This window comes from Cheilinus undulatus, linkage group 20 (genome assembly GCF_018320785.1).
Source record: "Cheilinus undulatus linkage group 20, ASM1832078v1, whole genome shotgun sequence".
NCBI classification, from domain to species: domain Eukaryota; kingdom Metazoa; phylum Chordata; class Actinopteri; order Labriformes; family Labridae; genus Cheilinus; species Cheilinus undulatus.
Genome location: NC_054884.1, coordinates 17,927,408 through 17,943,846, shown reverse-complemented (window position 1 = coordinate 17,943,846; position 16,439 = coordinate 17,927,408). Strand labels below are relative to the sequence as shown.

Sequence of the window (16,439 nt, the reverse complement as noted above, 5' to 3'; positions counted from 1 at the left end):
ATAGCTGTGTTTCTCATCTGCTCTCTGCACAGCTTCTGCAAACTGACCCGAATGTAGATAGGAACATTTTCAGTGCGGCTATACAACAGTTATTACGACCGAAACCTGCAGACAGCATGGCTGCCTCCATAAAGAGCGTTAGTGTTACTGAGCAAGAGTTTTGTAATTTTACAAAGAAATTACTGACTGTTCCCATAACTTCCTCTCTCTTTCGCAGGCTACGCTGAAACTGAAAGCTCCTTTGTTGAAACTGTAAGTATATTTTATTGGTTATGTGCGTGATAATATTCAATTTCGCCTTTTAGTGAATTTCCTTGACATGTAGCCTGGTGTTAAATGAAGATGTGCCTCACTGAAGGTGTAACTTTTTGTGGATCCTTCAGTGTTTGTTAAACAAACACATACACAATGAAAACATACAGTTAGACTCGTCAATACAGCACAGAGCAGTTCCAGAAAGCTGCTGCACTGAAAAGACTTTTAAGTAGGTTAGACTGAACTTCAGGTAAATACAGCGCCTATTAAAAGTATTCATCCCCTGGGATGTTTTACCCTTATTGATTTTATAAATCAATTATGGTCAATATTATTTGGCTTTATTGATAAAAAAAAAAACCCAACAAAAACGCCTTCTTTAATGCCAAACTGAAAACAGACTTTACAAAGTAATGCCAAATTTTAAAAAAGTAAAATAAGTGATTGCATAATTATTCACTTCTTAAAGTGGCTGACATAATTCAACAGAGGTCCAGCCAATTGGTGCTAGTAATCTCACAGTTAGTAAAATGGGGATCCCTGAGTGCAGTAAATGTGTCTCAAGCTGTCATTGTAGTATAAAGAAACCTGTGTCTGTAAGGTCCAGTCACTAATTTATGGGTGTTCCTGGCTACCATTACACTATGAAGACAAAAGAACACTCCAAGCATAAGTCAAGGAATGGATACAAAAAAAATCTTAGGCACTGAACCTCCCTCAGAGTTAAGTTTAATCCATCATCAAGTGCATGTGTAAATCTGCCTCGATCAGGCTGTCCTCACAAACTGAGTGACCAGGCAAGAAGAAGACTAGTGAGAGAGTCCACCAAGACACCTATGGCTACTCTGAAGGAGTTACAAGCTTCAGCAGCTGAGATGGGGAGACCCTGCATACTGCAACTGTACCCCAGGTTTTCCACCAGTCAAAGCTTTATGGGAGAGTGGCAAAGGAAAGCCACTATTGAAGAAAACTCAACTATAGTTTTCCAAAAGGCATGTGGGAGACTCCATAGTCAACTTGAAGAAAGTTCTTTGGTCTGATGAGACCAAAATGGTGCTTTTTGCCCATCAGACAAGACGCAGTGTTTGGCAGACATGACAATGCATGGTGGTGGCAGCATCATGCTGTCGGGATGCTTCTCAGCAGCCAGCCCTAAAAGGCTTGTATAGGTAGAGGGTAAACTCAATGCGGCAAAATATAGGAAAAACCTAGAGGACAATCTTATTCAGTCTGCAAGAGAACTATGGCCTCGGAGAAGATTTCTTTTATTTTCCAGGAAGACAATGACTTGAAGCATACAGCTATAGCCAAACAAATAGATGGATGTTCTGGGTGGCTGTGTCAAAGCCCAGACTTCAATCTAATCAGTGGCTTTTTGTGAAAAGGCTGTTCATGCTTGATTCTGTGCAGTCTGACAGAGCTTTAACAGTTTTTCAAAGAAGAACGGAGTAAAATTACAGTGTCCAGATGTGCAAGCCTGATTAAGACATAGACACAGTGTTGTGATTGCAACCAAAGGTGCAGCTACCAAATACTGTCTTGAGGAGGGTGAATTTCTTTGCAGTCTTTAAATTTACATTACCTATTTTTGTTTAATTGGCGTTACTTTGTAGCAATCTGTTTCCACTTTGACATTAAAGAGTTTTTTTTTGTTTAAAAAGCCAAATTACATAGAACATGATTGATTTTGAAAAACCGATAAAAGGGTAAAACATCCAAAGGGGTACTTTTATAGACACTGTAAAAGTTGTATATGGAAAATGTAAAGAAGTCAACAGCGACAGAGTTCAGAAAGAGCAGTCAAAACTGATGAGTTACAGGCCAAAGATTATAATTTGACTTTTAGTCTCCTGAAAGTCCAATTTCTGATCCTACAACTCTCTCCCTACAGGTGTGCATTCTACATGTTGTCAAAAAAGATTCCCACTCTACAAAGACTCCTAGCTCAGGTCTACAGACGTGCCAGTCACCTTGCTCGACAGCGGTATGATGTCATTGTTGTGGGAGGGGGTCATGCTGGGACCGAGGCGGCAGCAGCAGCAGCCAGAGTGGGAGCAGAGACACTTCTGGTCACACAGAAAATACACACCATCGGTGAGGGGATGGAGTCACTTTGCTCTTAACCTGTATTTAACTCTACTTCTAGTGTCCTTAGCTCTCTCTTTCTCCCCTTCACACCCCCTCAGGTGCTCTGTCCTGTAACCCATCTCTGGGGGGAATCGGAAAGGGTCACCTAGTGAAAGAGGTAGACGCTCTGGATGGTTTGTGTGGACGGGCGGGGGATTGGGCAGGAATTCATTTCTCCATCCTGAATCGTAGTAAAGGCCCTGCCGTGTGGGGCCCGAGGGCCCAGCTAGACCGTCAACGCTACAGAGAATTTATCCAGGTAACTAAAAACCACCTGTTTAGTTTTCTGTCTTTACTACTTTATTTGAAACTGCTGAAAATGAAATATTAGGATTGAAAATGAGTGCGCTCCGCCTGAATGCCGTTTGTCATTCAGGCAGAGCTGCTGTCGACTCCCAGGCTGACTGTGGTGGAGGGTTCAGTGGAGGAGCTGCTCATATCAGAGGCAAACCCAGAGGAGCCGGGACAGCACAGAGTCACTGGAATACGTCTAGGTAAAAAATCTAGATTTTAGAAAAGTTCTGTCAACATTTCATTTCTTCAGTTCAACTGTCTTTGTCAGCAAGTTTAGATGATAAATGTAGTCATGTATTTTTACTTCTATTCATGCACGTCTTTGAGTTAGTGTGATACCCATATTTTCCCCATGTGCTGTCATGTGAAAACTCTCAGGAATCTGTATCCTCCTCGCTTGATCCTACCTGACATTTGCTAACAACTCACCCCACTTTTGCAAAATGCCACGCATTTCCAAGTATAATTTTATCATGAATGAAAAACAAGTTGCAACTTTTTTGATGTCTTCTCAGCAAACGGGAGCCATTCGATTACAGCTACCTCTGTGGTTCTCACAACGGGCACTTTCTTGTCGGGCTCCCTCTTCATGGGCCAAACCATGTCCCCAGGGGGTCGTATTGGAGACCCTCCATCAAGTGCCGGGCTGTCACAGACTCTGAGGGAGAGACTCGGGCTGAGGGTTGGCCGGCTGAGGACAGGGACCCCTCCCAGGATTGTAAAAGATTCAGTGGATCTTTCTCTGGCTAAAGTTCACCCTCCTGACCCGCAGCCAACTCCATTCAGCTTCCTTAACACACAGATACGCTGCAGGGTAACGATCAAGTTCAGTACTGTACATTTTTCTTCACCGACATTTTCTCTTCATTAACAATGAACTGAACTGATACTAAAAGTTATTTTTTAGTTGCTCAATTTTTATCCCCAAGATTTTAAAAAGGTGTCATTTTATTTTTACGTTGATATGAAATAAACAGATTTGAGATAAGTGTTTTGCTTGGCATGTAATATGAAGAATAAATCAAGCTAAACAAACTGTAATTTCTTATTGATAATAATGGCCTATTGATTAACCAAATAGAATTTCAGTATAAGTAAAAGTGGAAAAGTTGAATAGTTTCACTACAGTAGAAGATTCAAAAGTTTTAAAAATACTAAAATCTATGTCCATCTCTCTCTATTTTTTTCATTTAACCATTTCTGAAGCCCGAGGAGCAGCTGCCCTGCTACCTGACATACACAACACCTGGAGTAGAGAAAGTTGTGAAGGAGAGTGTTCATCTAAACTGTCATATACAGCAAGACACCAAGGGCCCCAGGTACAGAGACACAAAACACGCAATCAATTTCAAGTCAAAGTTGGCCTTAAAACTCCAATCTCATTCTCTGTCTCTCACAGATATTGCCCATCTATTGAGTCTCGAGTGCTTCGCTTCCCTGGCCGAGAGCATCAAGTGTGGCTGGAGCCTGAGGGGCTGACCTCTGACCTTTTATACCCTCAGGGTCTCTCCATGACGATGCCCCCCAACATGCAGCTCCGACTCATCAGAGAGATCCCTCCCTTGCACAGAGCTGAGATCCACACACCTGGTTAAACACAATAACAACTAATATACTCTTACTGTAAAAGTTAGTTGAATTAAATTAGTATAATGCCATGTTTTTACCTGAATTTGTCTTTGTTTTTCTAGGTTATGGTGTGCAGTACGACTTTGTGTGTCCCACTCAGCTGAGCCCAGCCCTGCAGGTGAAAAGCACCCAGGGTCTTTTTCTAGCAGGTCAGATCAACGGGACGACAGGATACGAGGAGGCGGCAGCACAGGTTAATGTCACACTAAATACTATTAATGGGCTATTATCACAAAAATAACTAAAACCTTGGTAAATCTTGTTTCTGTCCTTATAGGGTCTGTGGGCAGGGGTGAATGCAGCTCGTCGGGCTCTCTCCATGCCTACAGTGTCGTTGTCTCGGACAGAGAGCTACATTGGAGTTCTCATAGATGATCTGGTGAGTTGCGGTGTCACAGAGCCGTACCGCATGTTCACCAGCCGGGCTGAGTTCCGGACCTCGCTAAGACCGGACAACGCTGACCTTCGCCTCACTCTGAAAGGTCAGTAGTAGGGTTGCTACAAAAATAATGTTATTTGCAGGTGTGGAAAGTAATGAATTACATTTACTTAAATTACTGTCACTGATTAGTGTTTTTGAATACTTTGAAATCAGTACTTTTACTTGAGTGAGGTTTAACCAGTTACTGCACTTTCCACATCACACCCCAAAACAGCTATTATACAAAAAAATGGAACAACTCCTAAGTAGCCTGGTACTCAGTACTGAAATTCAACTTAATTATACATTTTACTTTTACTTGAGTAGATTTTTAGACCAGTTCTTTTACTTGGGCAAATTTAAACCAGAGTAACTGTACTTTTTTTTTTGAGTACAATAACCATGTACTTTTTCCACCTCTGATTATTCGTAACAGATGTGACAGCAGAGAAAGTACTGCGGTTGGCTCTAAACCCAGACTGATGTGGACTTAATACATGATCACTGGAGAGGAATTATTTGATTTGATTATTGATAAATGACTCCAAGTTTTTACAGTTTGGGAATGTACCGGTTTGTCTGTTCTGGGACTGCATGTGCTATCTTCCAAGACCTCCTTCAGAGAGGGACAGATTAAATATGCACTTAATTTGATCAGTAATAGGACATAGAGTTTTAGAAAGTATGGATTGAGTTTATCTTCTCCTTTTACCTTCCTACAATCTATAGTAGTGCTTCTCAGACAGCAGAAGAAGTAGAGGGCTGCAATTTGAACTCTGAGTTAGGGTTTTGTACAGTATACTGTAAACTCATTTATTTCACTGACATCTACATAAATGTCTGAATGTAAGATAACCTTAAGTTTTATTAGGTCATCTCCAAGTTGTGTTTTTTGTCTTTTGTCAGGGTTCGAGGAGGTGGGTTGTGTGTCATCCTTGCGTTACCAGGAGGCTGTGAGAGTGAAGAACTCTCTGCAGGGCGCTCTGTCAGCCCTGCAGGCTCTCGCTCTGTCAGCACCAAACTGGAAGAAAAAGCTCCCCGACGTCTGTCTGAGTGAGTCCAAGAGCTCCATGATGACGTGAGTACTTAATCTGAAGAAACAGTGAGAGGTACATCGATAAAGGATTTTATTTTAGTGTTATTTTCTTCAGTGGTCTAGATTTGCTGCAGTACAAGGATGTGAACTTTGAAATGCTGGCTTCAGCCATCCCAGAGTGCCTTTCTTCATACATGGAGTTCGCACAAAGACTCAAAATCGAAGGTAAGGAGTTTTTGTGGTTTTTTAGGGCTGAAGCAATGAAAACTGGATTTATTTATCTTTGCTACAAAAATAGAATTAACTGTAGTGCAATAGGAGAGTGATGTAACACTCCACTTATTATGTGATACATATCATGAAATTGGGTTCTTAACACACATCTGTCGAGATGTTTTAGGTTTTTCTAATGTTAAGACAATAGATCTAAATTAGTTTATAAATACATATGATCATTTAAACTGTTCGATATCAACAAAATAAGTTATATTTTTCAATTTTGAGGTTCAGTAGTAAAGGATAGGGGACGTTGAAACAAGAGACCCCATAAGCAGATGGCACCTTCTGCTGGTTCATTGAAGGGTTCTTCGATATATACAGTCAAATTGATTTAAATTGTCTATATCTCACTGTTTTATTTAGCTGTGTACCGACCTCACTGTGACCTTCAGAAGAAAGAGATTGAGAGAATTCAGAAGGAGGAGAACATGATTCTCCCCCAGGACTTGGACTATTTCTCTCTGCCTGTTTCACTGTCACAGGAAGTACGAGAGATTTTGGACAGAGTTCGACCCAGCACTGTGAGTTTCTAGTGTTTTTTTTTTTTTTTTCTAGACATCAGTAGTGGTTAAAGTTTAAACTTTTGTTATATAATATAGAGAAAAATTTTAAATGCAGTACTACTATCCATTTATTTTCCAGCTTGGTGCTGCGACACGTTTACAAGGCATAACTCCGGCTGCAATTGTCCATCTCCTTAACTACGTACACCACATGAAACAGACGGAGAGAAGACTACACAGAAACAAACCAGACCAAAGAGAGGAGGAGCTGTGTCCAAGTACTGCAACTTTACCACAGTGAAATGACTCAAACAATGTTTGTTTGTTTTTTTGTAAAAATGTATTTATTCCTAAAAATGTACAAAAGAATAAATAAATGGGGTTTTCATTTCAATGCTGTAAAAAGTCTTACTAAATAAAATAACCTGTTAGAAATCCAACTAAACTCTTTGCCTCCTGCTGTGCTGTTAGCGCTCCAGCTACCTGAAGAAGAATTCTAATCCTGTTAGTAAGATCACTGTGAACAGCATTAAACTCCATGTGACCTTGTCAGTGTCACAGCTGTTAGTAACAAGGTGCCCGTCCAGCTCAGCAGAGCCTCTGGTGAAGAAACCAAATGGAAACTTCCAGTTAGGCTGGGGTGAGCCCAAGGGGCGTTCTGGGTAAACTGTAGTGTCCACAAATGTCACCTCTGTGGTTAGAGCGATAAAGGATGTCAAAGGGCACTGAAAGGAAGGAAAGAAAGAGAGCATTTAAATATTTCTATTTAACCACTTCAGCTACAAAGAATCTAGCATTTTTGATGTGAACGTCTCAGTTAAGAGAGAATACCTTGATGTTCTGACACTTAAAAATGTACTTGGCCCCAAGGATGTGGTTTTGGGGAAGGTGTAAGAGACCCTGGCGAGCCCACAGCACCCGGATAGAGAGGGAGTTTGGTAGGACACAGCCTGACTCACAGGTTTCCTAGAGATGGAAGAGATGTCAATACAAGGAAGAAATGGGCAGAGTTAGCATGATGTCACCCTTCGTTTAAAGCCTATAATTCAAGATTTGGCCACCCGAGAAGATGGTGGCAACTTTTCAATCACAAGTAGCCATACCTAAGGCAAACATTACTTTATTGTTCATTTTGCTCTAAATATGACCGGAATTTACAAAGTACCATGCCTCTTTACAGAAGATTTACACTTGGAGTAAATATTACATCTTTTTGTAAGCAGTGAAGTCACCTCCTGCTGGCCAGGAGGAAAAATGCAGGTTTAAGCACATGTTTCCCTTTCAAACCAACAGGAGGTATGCATTTCTTTTAAGGTCTATGTCATGAAAACACATTTTCACCACACCAGAGAACTTAAATATCATCCTAGTAAAAACCCTGTCCAAACTTCACAAATAATTTTCCAGCTGCTTTGGTACCGACTGTTTGTAGGAGTTTGCCTGTCATTTTTGATGGTTTTAAAAAGCATCCAAAGTGGAATTGAAAAGTACCAAACTGAGAAAACTTTGGTAACCTTAAACAAAATTATGGCTTCAGCTACTACCTGTTAGACTAGTGGTTCTCAACTAGTAGGTCGGGACCCAAAAAATTGCTAGCAAAGCTATTTCTAGTGGGTCATGAATGTGGTGAAAGAGTATGTGGGGAAGCCCTAAGTAGACGTACAGTAAAATCATACATGTATTATTAAGGTTTTCCAATGATGGCCAGTATATTTTCAGTATTAGTCTTGAAACCTTAATTATTTATTTCCTTTTCTTTGGATAAAAGCTGTTTTTTCCAGATAAGGAGGAAATTCCTTGAGAAATATCCAAATTTCAATTATTGTTTTTTTCCATTTAGGGTCAAACATTTTTCAAAAAACAGCTTTGAGAGGTTGAGCATTTTTGGAAAATTTGGTCATGATTTCCCTTGAGGAGGTGGTGGGTCCTGATCCCTGACCAGTTAAGAACCACTGCTTTAGACAACTTCAAACATAGTACTGCTGACCTAGCTTTGAAGGGCTGTTGATTTTGACTAAAGGACGTTCAAGTCCTGCTTTACAAAGCCACAAAGCAAGAACTCTTCAAGGTCAGTACTCAGAAGGCTGTATGTATTTCAGACTGTGTTGTACCTGCAAGTTGACAGGACACTCCTGGGTGATGACCCTTGTCCAGTTTGGTTCAATTCCTGAGTTCATGGCGATCAGATCTGGAGTAGTGAGCCCCTGCAAGATCCCGTAAATGTGCGACCGCAGCTCTGAGCAGTCACGAGCCGGAGAGCTAAGCAGCACAAAAAAATTACACGCGGAAGACGATACAACTCAATCATTATTCTGTGTAAGAAACACTGGTTGTATTAGAGATTACTGAGGACGAACAAATCACCTGAAAGTGCAGCCAGTGATGGAGTTGTGTGTGAAGAGGATGGGTGCTCGTCTGGTTGGGTCAGATGAACACTCCCCACCCTGTGACAACCCCAGCGTGGTCAGCTAACTCATCGTCAAGGAACCATAATTGACTCTAAGATAAGTGAAGGAACCTTATAGCTAGAAAAAACTTTTTTTTCAAGGATACAGGCTTCAATTCTTCATTAAAGCGACCAATGACTGGAGATCCAGCAGGGAGTCCAAATGCAGGGACTGGAGCACCAAGAGTGGGACTGGGTTCTTCCAGCTGGAAGAGAAATTATTGCAATCATGCTTTTTTTATTTTTCACTAATGCTCAATTGGTGATGACGACTCCAGCTTTTACAGCTTTTACCTTAAACTGCACTGAGTGCGTCTGCAACAATGGCTGATTTGGATCGACATCAGCCAAGACTACGTTCACTGTTGCATACGTGAGCTCCCCTTTGCCTGTGTATCCAATGACAAACTCCACCTACAGGAAGATCAGGAAAAGGAGTGTATGAGCTTGACATTTTTGTGATTTACAGGACAAAAAGTCATTTTGTTTTCAAGCTACTCACCTTTTCTGCCACATTGACACAGGAGTTGTTTTGTTTGCTTGGCAAAGGCCAGTTAGACAATGGAGTAACTGGGACCTGAAATTTAAAAAACATCCTTATTTTTCAAGAACATGTTGACCTTAAACATTGCTTTAAAAATCTTACTGTTTTGTTGCATCACTATAAACACTGCTACTGTGATTTGACAGGTTTTTTAAAGCCTTATTTGTACTTTATTACAGATTTTTCTTATGACATGCAGGAAAAATGCAAGTCTTGGCATTCCAAAGTCGAAAATGAAAGTGTTTACACCTTTGCCATGCCTGGTTTTGGTCTGTAATTACACTCTGAAACTTACCAGTAAGTCAGACACTTGTACCATATCAAAAATCGGTACCTGTGATGAAGATATTACATCTCTGTAAGTATGTAAGTACATGTTCACATACACTTAAAAGTGTCTCTAAAAAGATAACATGCAAGTAGCCTTGCTGACCTTGATCAAACTCATGTCTGAGAAGTAGGAGTGAGCGCTAAGAGTTGGATCTGTGGTGCATGACTGAGGAGTCAACATTCGGGTACAAGACAGAGACCCAGACCTTAGGAACTCTGCAGATAGAAAAAAAGAGAAAACAGACAATATGACTGTTAAATGCAGATATTTTATACTACAAATGGATCAGATATATATATATATATATATATATATATATACACATATATATATATATACATATATATATATATATATGTTTATTTATTTATTTTTCTTTTTGCTTAAATTGAATTTCTGTATAAGTACACACATGGCTGATATGACCTCAAGTCTGTATCTTGTCGCTGTATGTCAGAAGGCTTAAGACTGCCCCTTTCTTCCTCCCTCTGTCTGTTTCTTAGTTGATAAAAAGTTAGTTTGCAACCATCACGGACTGGCTTCAAAAACCAAATGGTCAACAACTCTAAGGCTTCGCACAGTATCAACAACAGTTGAAAATCTAAACTGTTTTTTTAAGCTGAGGAGTTTTTCCTTGGTTATGAAACAGACTGAAAAGTATACTGATGCACCTTTATGAGCGACAAAAGACAGCAAAGTTTGTCAATGAGAAGATTTCACTCTATTGTATGCAGGGGTAAAAAAGTACTCAACTATTGCACTCAAGTAAAAGTACAGGTATTCTGGTTAAAATGTACTTAAAAGTACAGTTTTATAAATCCACTCAAATAAAAGTAAAAAGTATTTCATTTAAAGTCTAAGTTACATACTGAGTAGTAGAGGAGTTGTACAGTGATATCTAATCTGTTTTCACTGGCAAAAGGTAAAGCCACATTTCTATAATAAAGGAATATACACAGCAAACAACACATACTGATGAAGAATACACCATCTGCTTCCTGTAGGAAGCAGATGGTGTAGGAAGGAATTGGCAGAAACTCTAACTTGGTGGATAGCTTTACTCATGGTGCAAATGTGTCCCAACACAATTAAACACATGTAAGCATTCTGCCGAAGGGCATGCTGGGGAACTCCACCCACACCTACCCAAAATTTGAGATTACTTTATCAATGTCCCTCCACACAAAATAGGTTGCATGTAGTTTTTATGTGGTGTTCACGTACTTGCAGGATTGCGGTTGACACAAAAATCAGCAGCAGCCAGTGGAGATGGCTGACGAAGAAAACTCCACACAGAGGAGTTGATGAAATATGTCTGGATGACATCATCAGCCTAAAAACATAAAGACAACAGCACAATCCATAACACTATTATACACTCTAACTCACTGTCAGTGCTGCCTTGACACTTGCAGTCCCAAAGGTTTTCTTCATGTGTTTTTGCACTTTAGATATCATATTACTAATGCAAAAATTAAATATCCGTTTACCCGGTAGAAATCTCTGCTGTAGCTGATGCTCAGAGGTGCTGGTGGGGAGAAGTGATACGAGTCCCCCAAAGCTTTATACTGAGGCAGAGCTGGATGGGATTTGGGTGAATCATCTGTTTGGAAGAGGTTAAAAAATACTAAATCTTAGGTGCAAGGGTGAAGAATACATTATTCTTGTGATTTTTGCTGTAACATAATCAGTGACTCCTCCTGTCAAAGCCTTAATTATCATCACCTACTTCTAAGGTTATCATACAATGTTTTTAGATCAATAATTACTTATGACTGTGCATACCTTTGGACCGGACACAAAACAATGAATCCGTCACAGTGACAAGGGATGAATTCACATTTGCCCGGAACATCAGCCATTTCTCAATGCAGGCTCCCAATCTGTAAAAAACACAGCTTGAAGTAATGCCTAAAAGCCGTAAAGTTGCATTTTAGAAGTTAAAGCTTTGTAGGCTTACATGGCTTTCTGTGGACATCCAGTGAAGACGGTTCTCAAGTTTGCAACATCACAATCCACCGTGTCACAACAGCAGCCAATGTCACAGAAATCCGGTGTTAAGTCGCAGAGACAACCTGGACAGAAGACTTAGGTTAGACACACGGATAACACAGTTATTGGTTAAATTTTAAAGATGCGTTTTCAGCATCTTATCGACCGCAGACGCATCGCCCGGAAGTCGCCAGTTAGTATAGTATCTTGTTAAACTGAAACACCGATGTACCTTGGGAAGTCACTTCAGGCTCGCTAGGGTTGGTGCTGGTTGGTGCAGAGGGGGGTCCACTGACCCCAGTGGGAACCTCAGACACGGTCGTAGTGGATTCAGTTGAGTCCTGAGTGGTTTGAATAGTGACCGCTTCCGTAGCAGTGGTAAACTCCTGTGTACCTGTCCCACCAGAGGGAGCAGGGGTCCCGGAGCTGGAAGAGTCCCCGTTTCTGGGGCTGGAGGTAGGGCCTGAGGTGGACGCAGAGTCTGTGGATGCGTGCGCCATAAGTCCATAAAATAAAATAACTATCTGAACCGAACAAAAGCAAAGGCGGGAATTCATCTCAAACAGACATGATAACTGATATTCGACGGGGTGAAGTCAAGCTAAGTGGTTAGCTACTTAACGTATGATGACTTTAAGTTATATTACTCCTCACTTACGTCGCTCGATACAACGTCGGACCCATTACTGAATATACAAAAGTTCAAAAAGCGTCAAAACAAAGTCAGAAAACTATAAAACAATAGCATTTAGCTGAACATCCTACACATAACAGATCGAACCAGTACTGAACAGCAAGCTTCTCGTTGCCAAGGAAGTTGTCTTCTTCTTCTTCTTTGGTTTTGGCAGACTAGACGCATCCAAGGCGTATTGCTGCCCTCTACTGTTCCATGCGATTTCTGTTAATACTCAATCATATTCTGTTGTATACTCCAATGGAGTGCAGATACTGCAGAAGCTTCTTCATATTGTTCCAGTCTTCCAGATTCAGCAGTGTGTGCATGCTGAAAACAGTCTCTCCAGCTGCACCCAGATTCCTGAAAAGTTTCCTCCTTTGAGATGAGTATCTCTTGCAGTGTAACATTACATGTGTCACAGTCTCTGTCTCTCCACATTCACATTGTCCATCGGGGTGTTTCCCAATCAGAGCCAGCCCACTTCTAAGACCACAGTGTCCGAGTCTTATTCTGGTGATGACTACAGCATCCCTCCTGCTGCACCCAAAGCAGTTTTTCCTTCCCCCTACGCTTTTTTGTATATTATAAAATACCCTGCCTTTGCTTTCCTTATCCCATGAGTTCTGCCACATTTCCTTTGCTGCCTGATTTATAACAGATGAGTATTCTGGTGGTCCAAAAACCAATTCCAGTTTAACTTTTCCCTGCTTTACTGCATTTTTAGCCATAATGTCCCTCATTCCCCTGTATACCCACATGTGCTGGTATCCAGATGAATCCTACCTCACACCCTAATTTGTTAATTCTATACAAAATTAGGCACATTTCTGTTATTAAGTCAGGTCTGGATTTGGAGCGTGTCTCTATTATTGTCTGTATAGTTGCTGCTGAATCACTGCATATGACTGCATAACTTGGTTTGTTGTTCTCCACCCACTGAAGAGCCTTCAAAACTGCCATCATCTCTGCTGAGTATACTGACATGTGATCTGATATCCTATAGCCTTCCCTTATACCTAACTGGGGGATTACAATGCTGATCGCCATCCTCCCACTTTCTGGTTCTTTTGACCCATCTGTATATATCTGCAAATGTGACCTCCATTTTTGCTGCAAATGCTTGTGAATTTTGTCAACGATGTCTTCATCCTTTTTCCTCTTATTACTATTTAAAAGGCTCAAATCAACCTCAGGTTCTGTAAAAAGCCATGGTGGAACAGTTGCCCAGCAGACTGGGGGACACACTCTCTTCTCCAGAATACCTACTTTCCCTGCAATGTCTTTTAGCTTGACTCCAAAATTAACTTTGATCCTTCTTCCCCTCCCCTCAAATTCCCAGTGCTGGTCTAACAGTGTTTTAGTTGGAAAAGACTCATCTTGCCCTTTTATTTTCATCAAGTACTTCAGCCCAAGCTTAACCCTCCTTATTTCCAATGGCATTTCTCCCAATTCTACCAATAATGCTGACACTGGGGTGGTTCGAAATGCTCCGCTACATACTCTTAAGGCCTTAGCTTGTACAATATCCAGAGCTTTCAGAGTTGTGTGTGCTGCTGACCCATACACCATACACCCATAGTCTATGCACGATCGAATCATTGCTCTGTAAATCATCAACAAGGTTTCTCTGTCAGCCCCCCAATCAGTTCCTGCCAGACATCTTAAAACATTTATTATTCTTTCACATTTCACCACTGTTTTCTGTATATGTGTTTTCCATGTCACTCTTTCATCCATCCACACTCCCAGGTATTTAAAACTCTTAACTCTTTCTAGATTATGACTGCTGACCATCAGCCCTTTATCCGGCACTTTCTTTTTACTCCCAAACACCATGAACTTTGTTTTGTCTATAGAGATTTTAAATCCCCATTTTTTTGTCCAATCAACCACTTTATCCAGGCTTCCCTGTATTTTATTGAAAATGTGGGAGAGATTCCTTCCTCGCTTCCAAATAGCGCCATCATCTGCAAATAATGACAAACCAAGGTCTCTGCTCACTGTACTAAATATGCCATTGATTAAAATGTTGAAGAGTACAGGGCTGATCACACTTCCCTGGGGGGTGCCATTCTCCACTTCTACCTCTTCAGATAACACACTACCAACTTTAACCTGTATTGTCCTGTTGCCTAAAAAATCCCTAATCCAGTTAAATAGTCTCCCTCTTACTCCTGCATCATGTAGGGTGATTAATAGCCCCTCTCTCCATAACATATCGTATGCTTTTTCAATGTCAATAAATACTGCGACAACTGCTTCTTTGTTCGCAATAGCTCTCCTTACATCTACATCTAAGCTAATGTCCATTGTTGAATGACCCTGCCTAAACCCATTCTGGTACGGCACAAAGTATCTTCTTTTTTCCAGCATGTACACTAATCTGTATGTTATCATGCGCTCCATGATTTTACATACCACTGATGTCAGGGCTATTGGTCGGTAAGAACTGGGGTCACTCGGCTTTTTCCCCGGTTTCAAAATTGGGATAATAACTGCATGTTTCCATTCTCTGGGTAATTTGCCAGACTCCCACACACTGTTAATTAATGCTAGCAGCTCCTCTAAAACACAAATTCCTGCATGTTTGAAAAGTTGATACTCTAGCCCATCTCTACCTGGACTTGTGTCCCTGCCTTGGTTTATTGCTCTTTTTAGCTCATCTAATGTAAAATAATTATTAATGGCATCTGAGTTATCGTTATTTGCCTGCAGCTTACTAATTTGCCCTGTTACTACTTCTTCTCTCATTCTTTTGTTTCCTAAACACATTGTCTGAGCTATGAACTTTTTGAAATTGCTTTACTAACATATCTGCTTTCTCCTTATTGTTTGTAGCCTCCTCTCCACTATGACAAAGGACAGGCAGACAGCTCTGCTTGCATACTCCAGACATTCTATGAATTAAGTTCCACATTTTCTTCGTAGAGGTCTCCGGCCCCAGTTTGCAACAAAAATCTCTCCAGCTTGTTTTCTTTGCCTCCTTTATGATCCTTCTGGCTCTGGCCCTCAACTTCTTATACTCAATTACATAGCTTTCTAATGGATATCTTCTTAGTCTCTTGTACGCTTTATTCCTGGCATGAACAGCTTTGCTGCACCCTTCATTCCACCACGGGACCATAGAGCCTCTTTTAGGGACCTTCTTCCTAGGGATCGTCTCTGCTGCTACTGACCATATGTATTTGGAGAATGACCTATTCCATTCCTCTATACCATGTTCACTATCTATCAAGCCTATTTCTTCATTTAATTTTTCCTCATACTTTATCCAATTTGCTTTCCTGAAATTAAATCCCATTGCTAGGTTTTCTGGTTCCTCAATCAAACACCTTCCAAATTTGCTCCTTATAGGTACATGATCACTCCCCATTGTACGCTGGTCCATTACTTCCCATCCACTCACTGCTGCTAACTCTGCTGATACCATTGTGATGTCTATTGCAGATGAAATGGATTGCCCTTCCCTAAACCATGTTGGCTGACCATCATTCAACACTACCAGATTATTTTTATCCATAAACTCCTCTATCATATTTCCATTCCTGTCATTTTTCTGTTTTCCCCATAACTCATTATGAGCATTGAAGTCCCCTACCCAGACTGTTGGTGCACTAATTTTATCCATTACTTCCTGCAAATGCTTCCCTTCCAGATTATTACTAGGGTTATATAGGTTGATGATAGTGATTTTCCCTCTATTGGTCCATGCCTCAATAATTACACATTCCAAATCTGTCTCAACTTCTTTCCTGCTGTACTGTATTCCTATCTTAACAAAGGTAGCAAAGCCCCTCCTGTCCTGTTTCCTCTATCTTTCCTTTCACATTTATATCCATTGATTTTAAAATCCAAGTTTGGCTTTAACCATGTTTCTTGAACACAGATGATTGCTGGCTTTTCCTT

The 16,439-nt window shown here is 40.7% G+C and overlaps 2 protein-coding genes across 2 annotated transcripts; one reads left to right on the top strand and one right to left on the bottom strand.

The window, feature by feature from the left end:
- The first annotated feature begins 52 nt into the window (after nt 1–52).
- Nucleotides 53–6,873, top strand: mto1 (mitochondrial tRNA translation optimization 1). Its single transcript, XM_041816514.1, has 14 exons — nt 53–137; nt 218–252; nt 2,147–2,349; nt 2,442–2,641; nt 2,759–2,876; nt 3,192–3,490; nt 3,883–3,995; nt 4,076–4,266; nt 4,368–4,498; nt 4,583–4,787; nt 5,633–5,804; nt 5,878–5,987; nt 6,405–6,562; nt 6,684–6,873. Exons 1-14 carry the CDS (start codon nt 117–119, stop codon nt 6,843–6,845), a joined length of 2,118 nt encoding a protein of 705 aa, XP_041672448.1. The 5' UTR covers nt 53–116; the 3' UTR covers nt 6,846–6,873.
- Nucleotides 6,874–6,914: 41 nt separating this feature from the next.
- On the bottom strand, nt 6,915–13,149 carry LOC121528876 (tectonic-3-like). Its single transcript, XM_041816515.1, has 14 exons — nt 12,090–13,149; nt 11,826–11,940; nt 11,651–11,748; nt 11,356–11,468; nt 11,090–11,198; nt 9,968–10,080; nt 9,830–9,868; nt 9,493–9,567; nt 9,285–9,404; nt 9,098–9,196; nt 8,909–9,012; nt 8,656–8,803; nt 7,376–7,510; nt 6,915–7,269 (listed from the first exon to the last, which is right to left on the bottom strand). Exons 1-14 carry the CDS (start codon nt 12,412–12,414, stop codon nt 7,024–7,026), a joined length of 1,839 nt encoding a protein of 612 aa, XP_041672449.1. The 5' UTR covers nt 12,415–13,149; the 3' UTR covers nt 6,915–7,023.
- Nucleotides 13,150–16,439: the final 3,290 nt, after the last annotated feature.

Coding starts and splice junctions, on each gene's coding strand:
- LOC121528876 (XM_041816515.1), bottom strand. CDS start 12,414: ATGAATTCCCGCCTTTGCTTTTGTTCGGTTCAGATAGTTATTTTATTT. Junction 10,081..11,089: donor TGTCAACCGCAATCCTGCAA/GTACGTGAACAC, acceptor TTCTATCTGCAG/AGTTCCTAAGGTCTGGGTCT. Junction 7,270..7,375: donor TTAAGTGTCAGAACATCAAG/GTATTCTCTCTT, acceptor CCTTCCTTTCAG/TGCCCTTTGACATCCTTTAT.
- mto1 (XM_041816514.1), top strand. CDS start 117: ATGGCTGCCTCCATAAAGAGC. Junction 5,805..5,877: donor TCCAAGAGCTCCATGATGAC/GTGAGTACTTAA, acceptor TATTTTCTTCAG/TGGTCTAGATTTGCTGCAGT. Junction 5,988..6,404: donor ACAAAGACTCAAAATCGAAG/GTAAGGAGTTTT, acceptor TGTTTTATTTAG/CTGTGTACCGACCTCACTGT.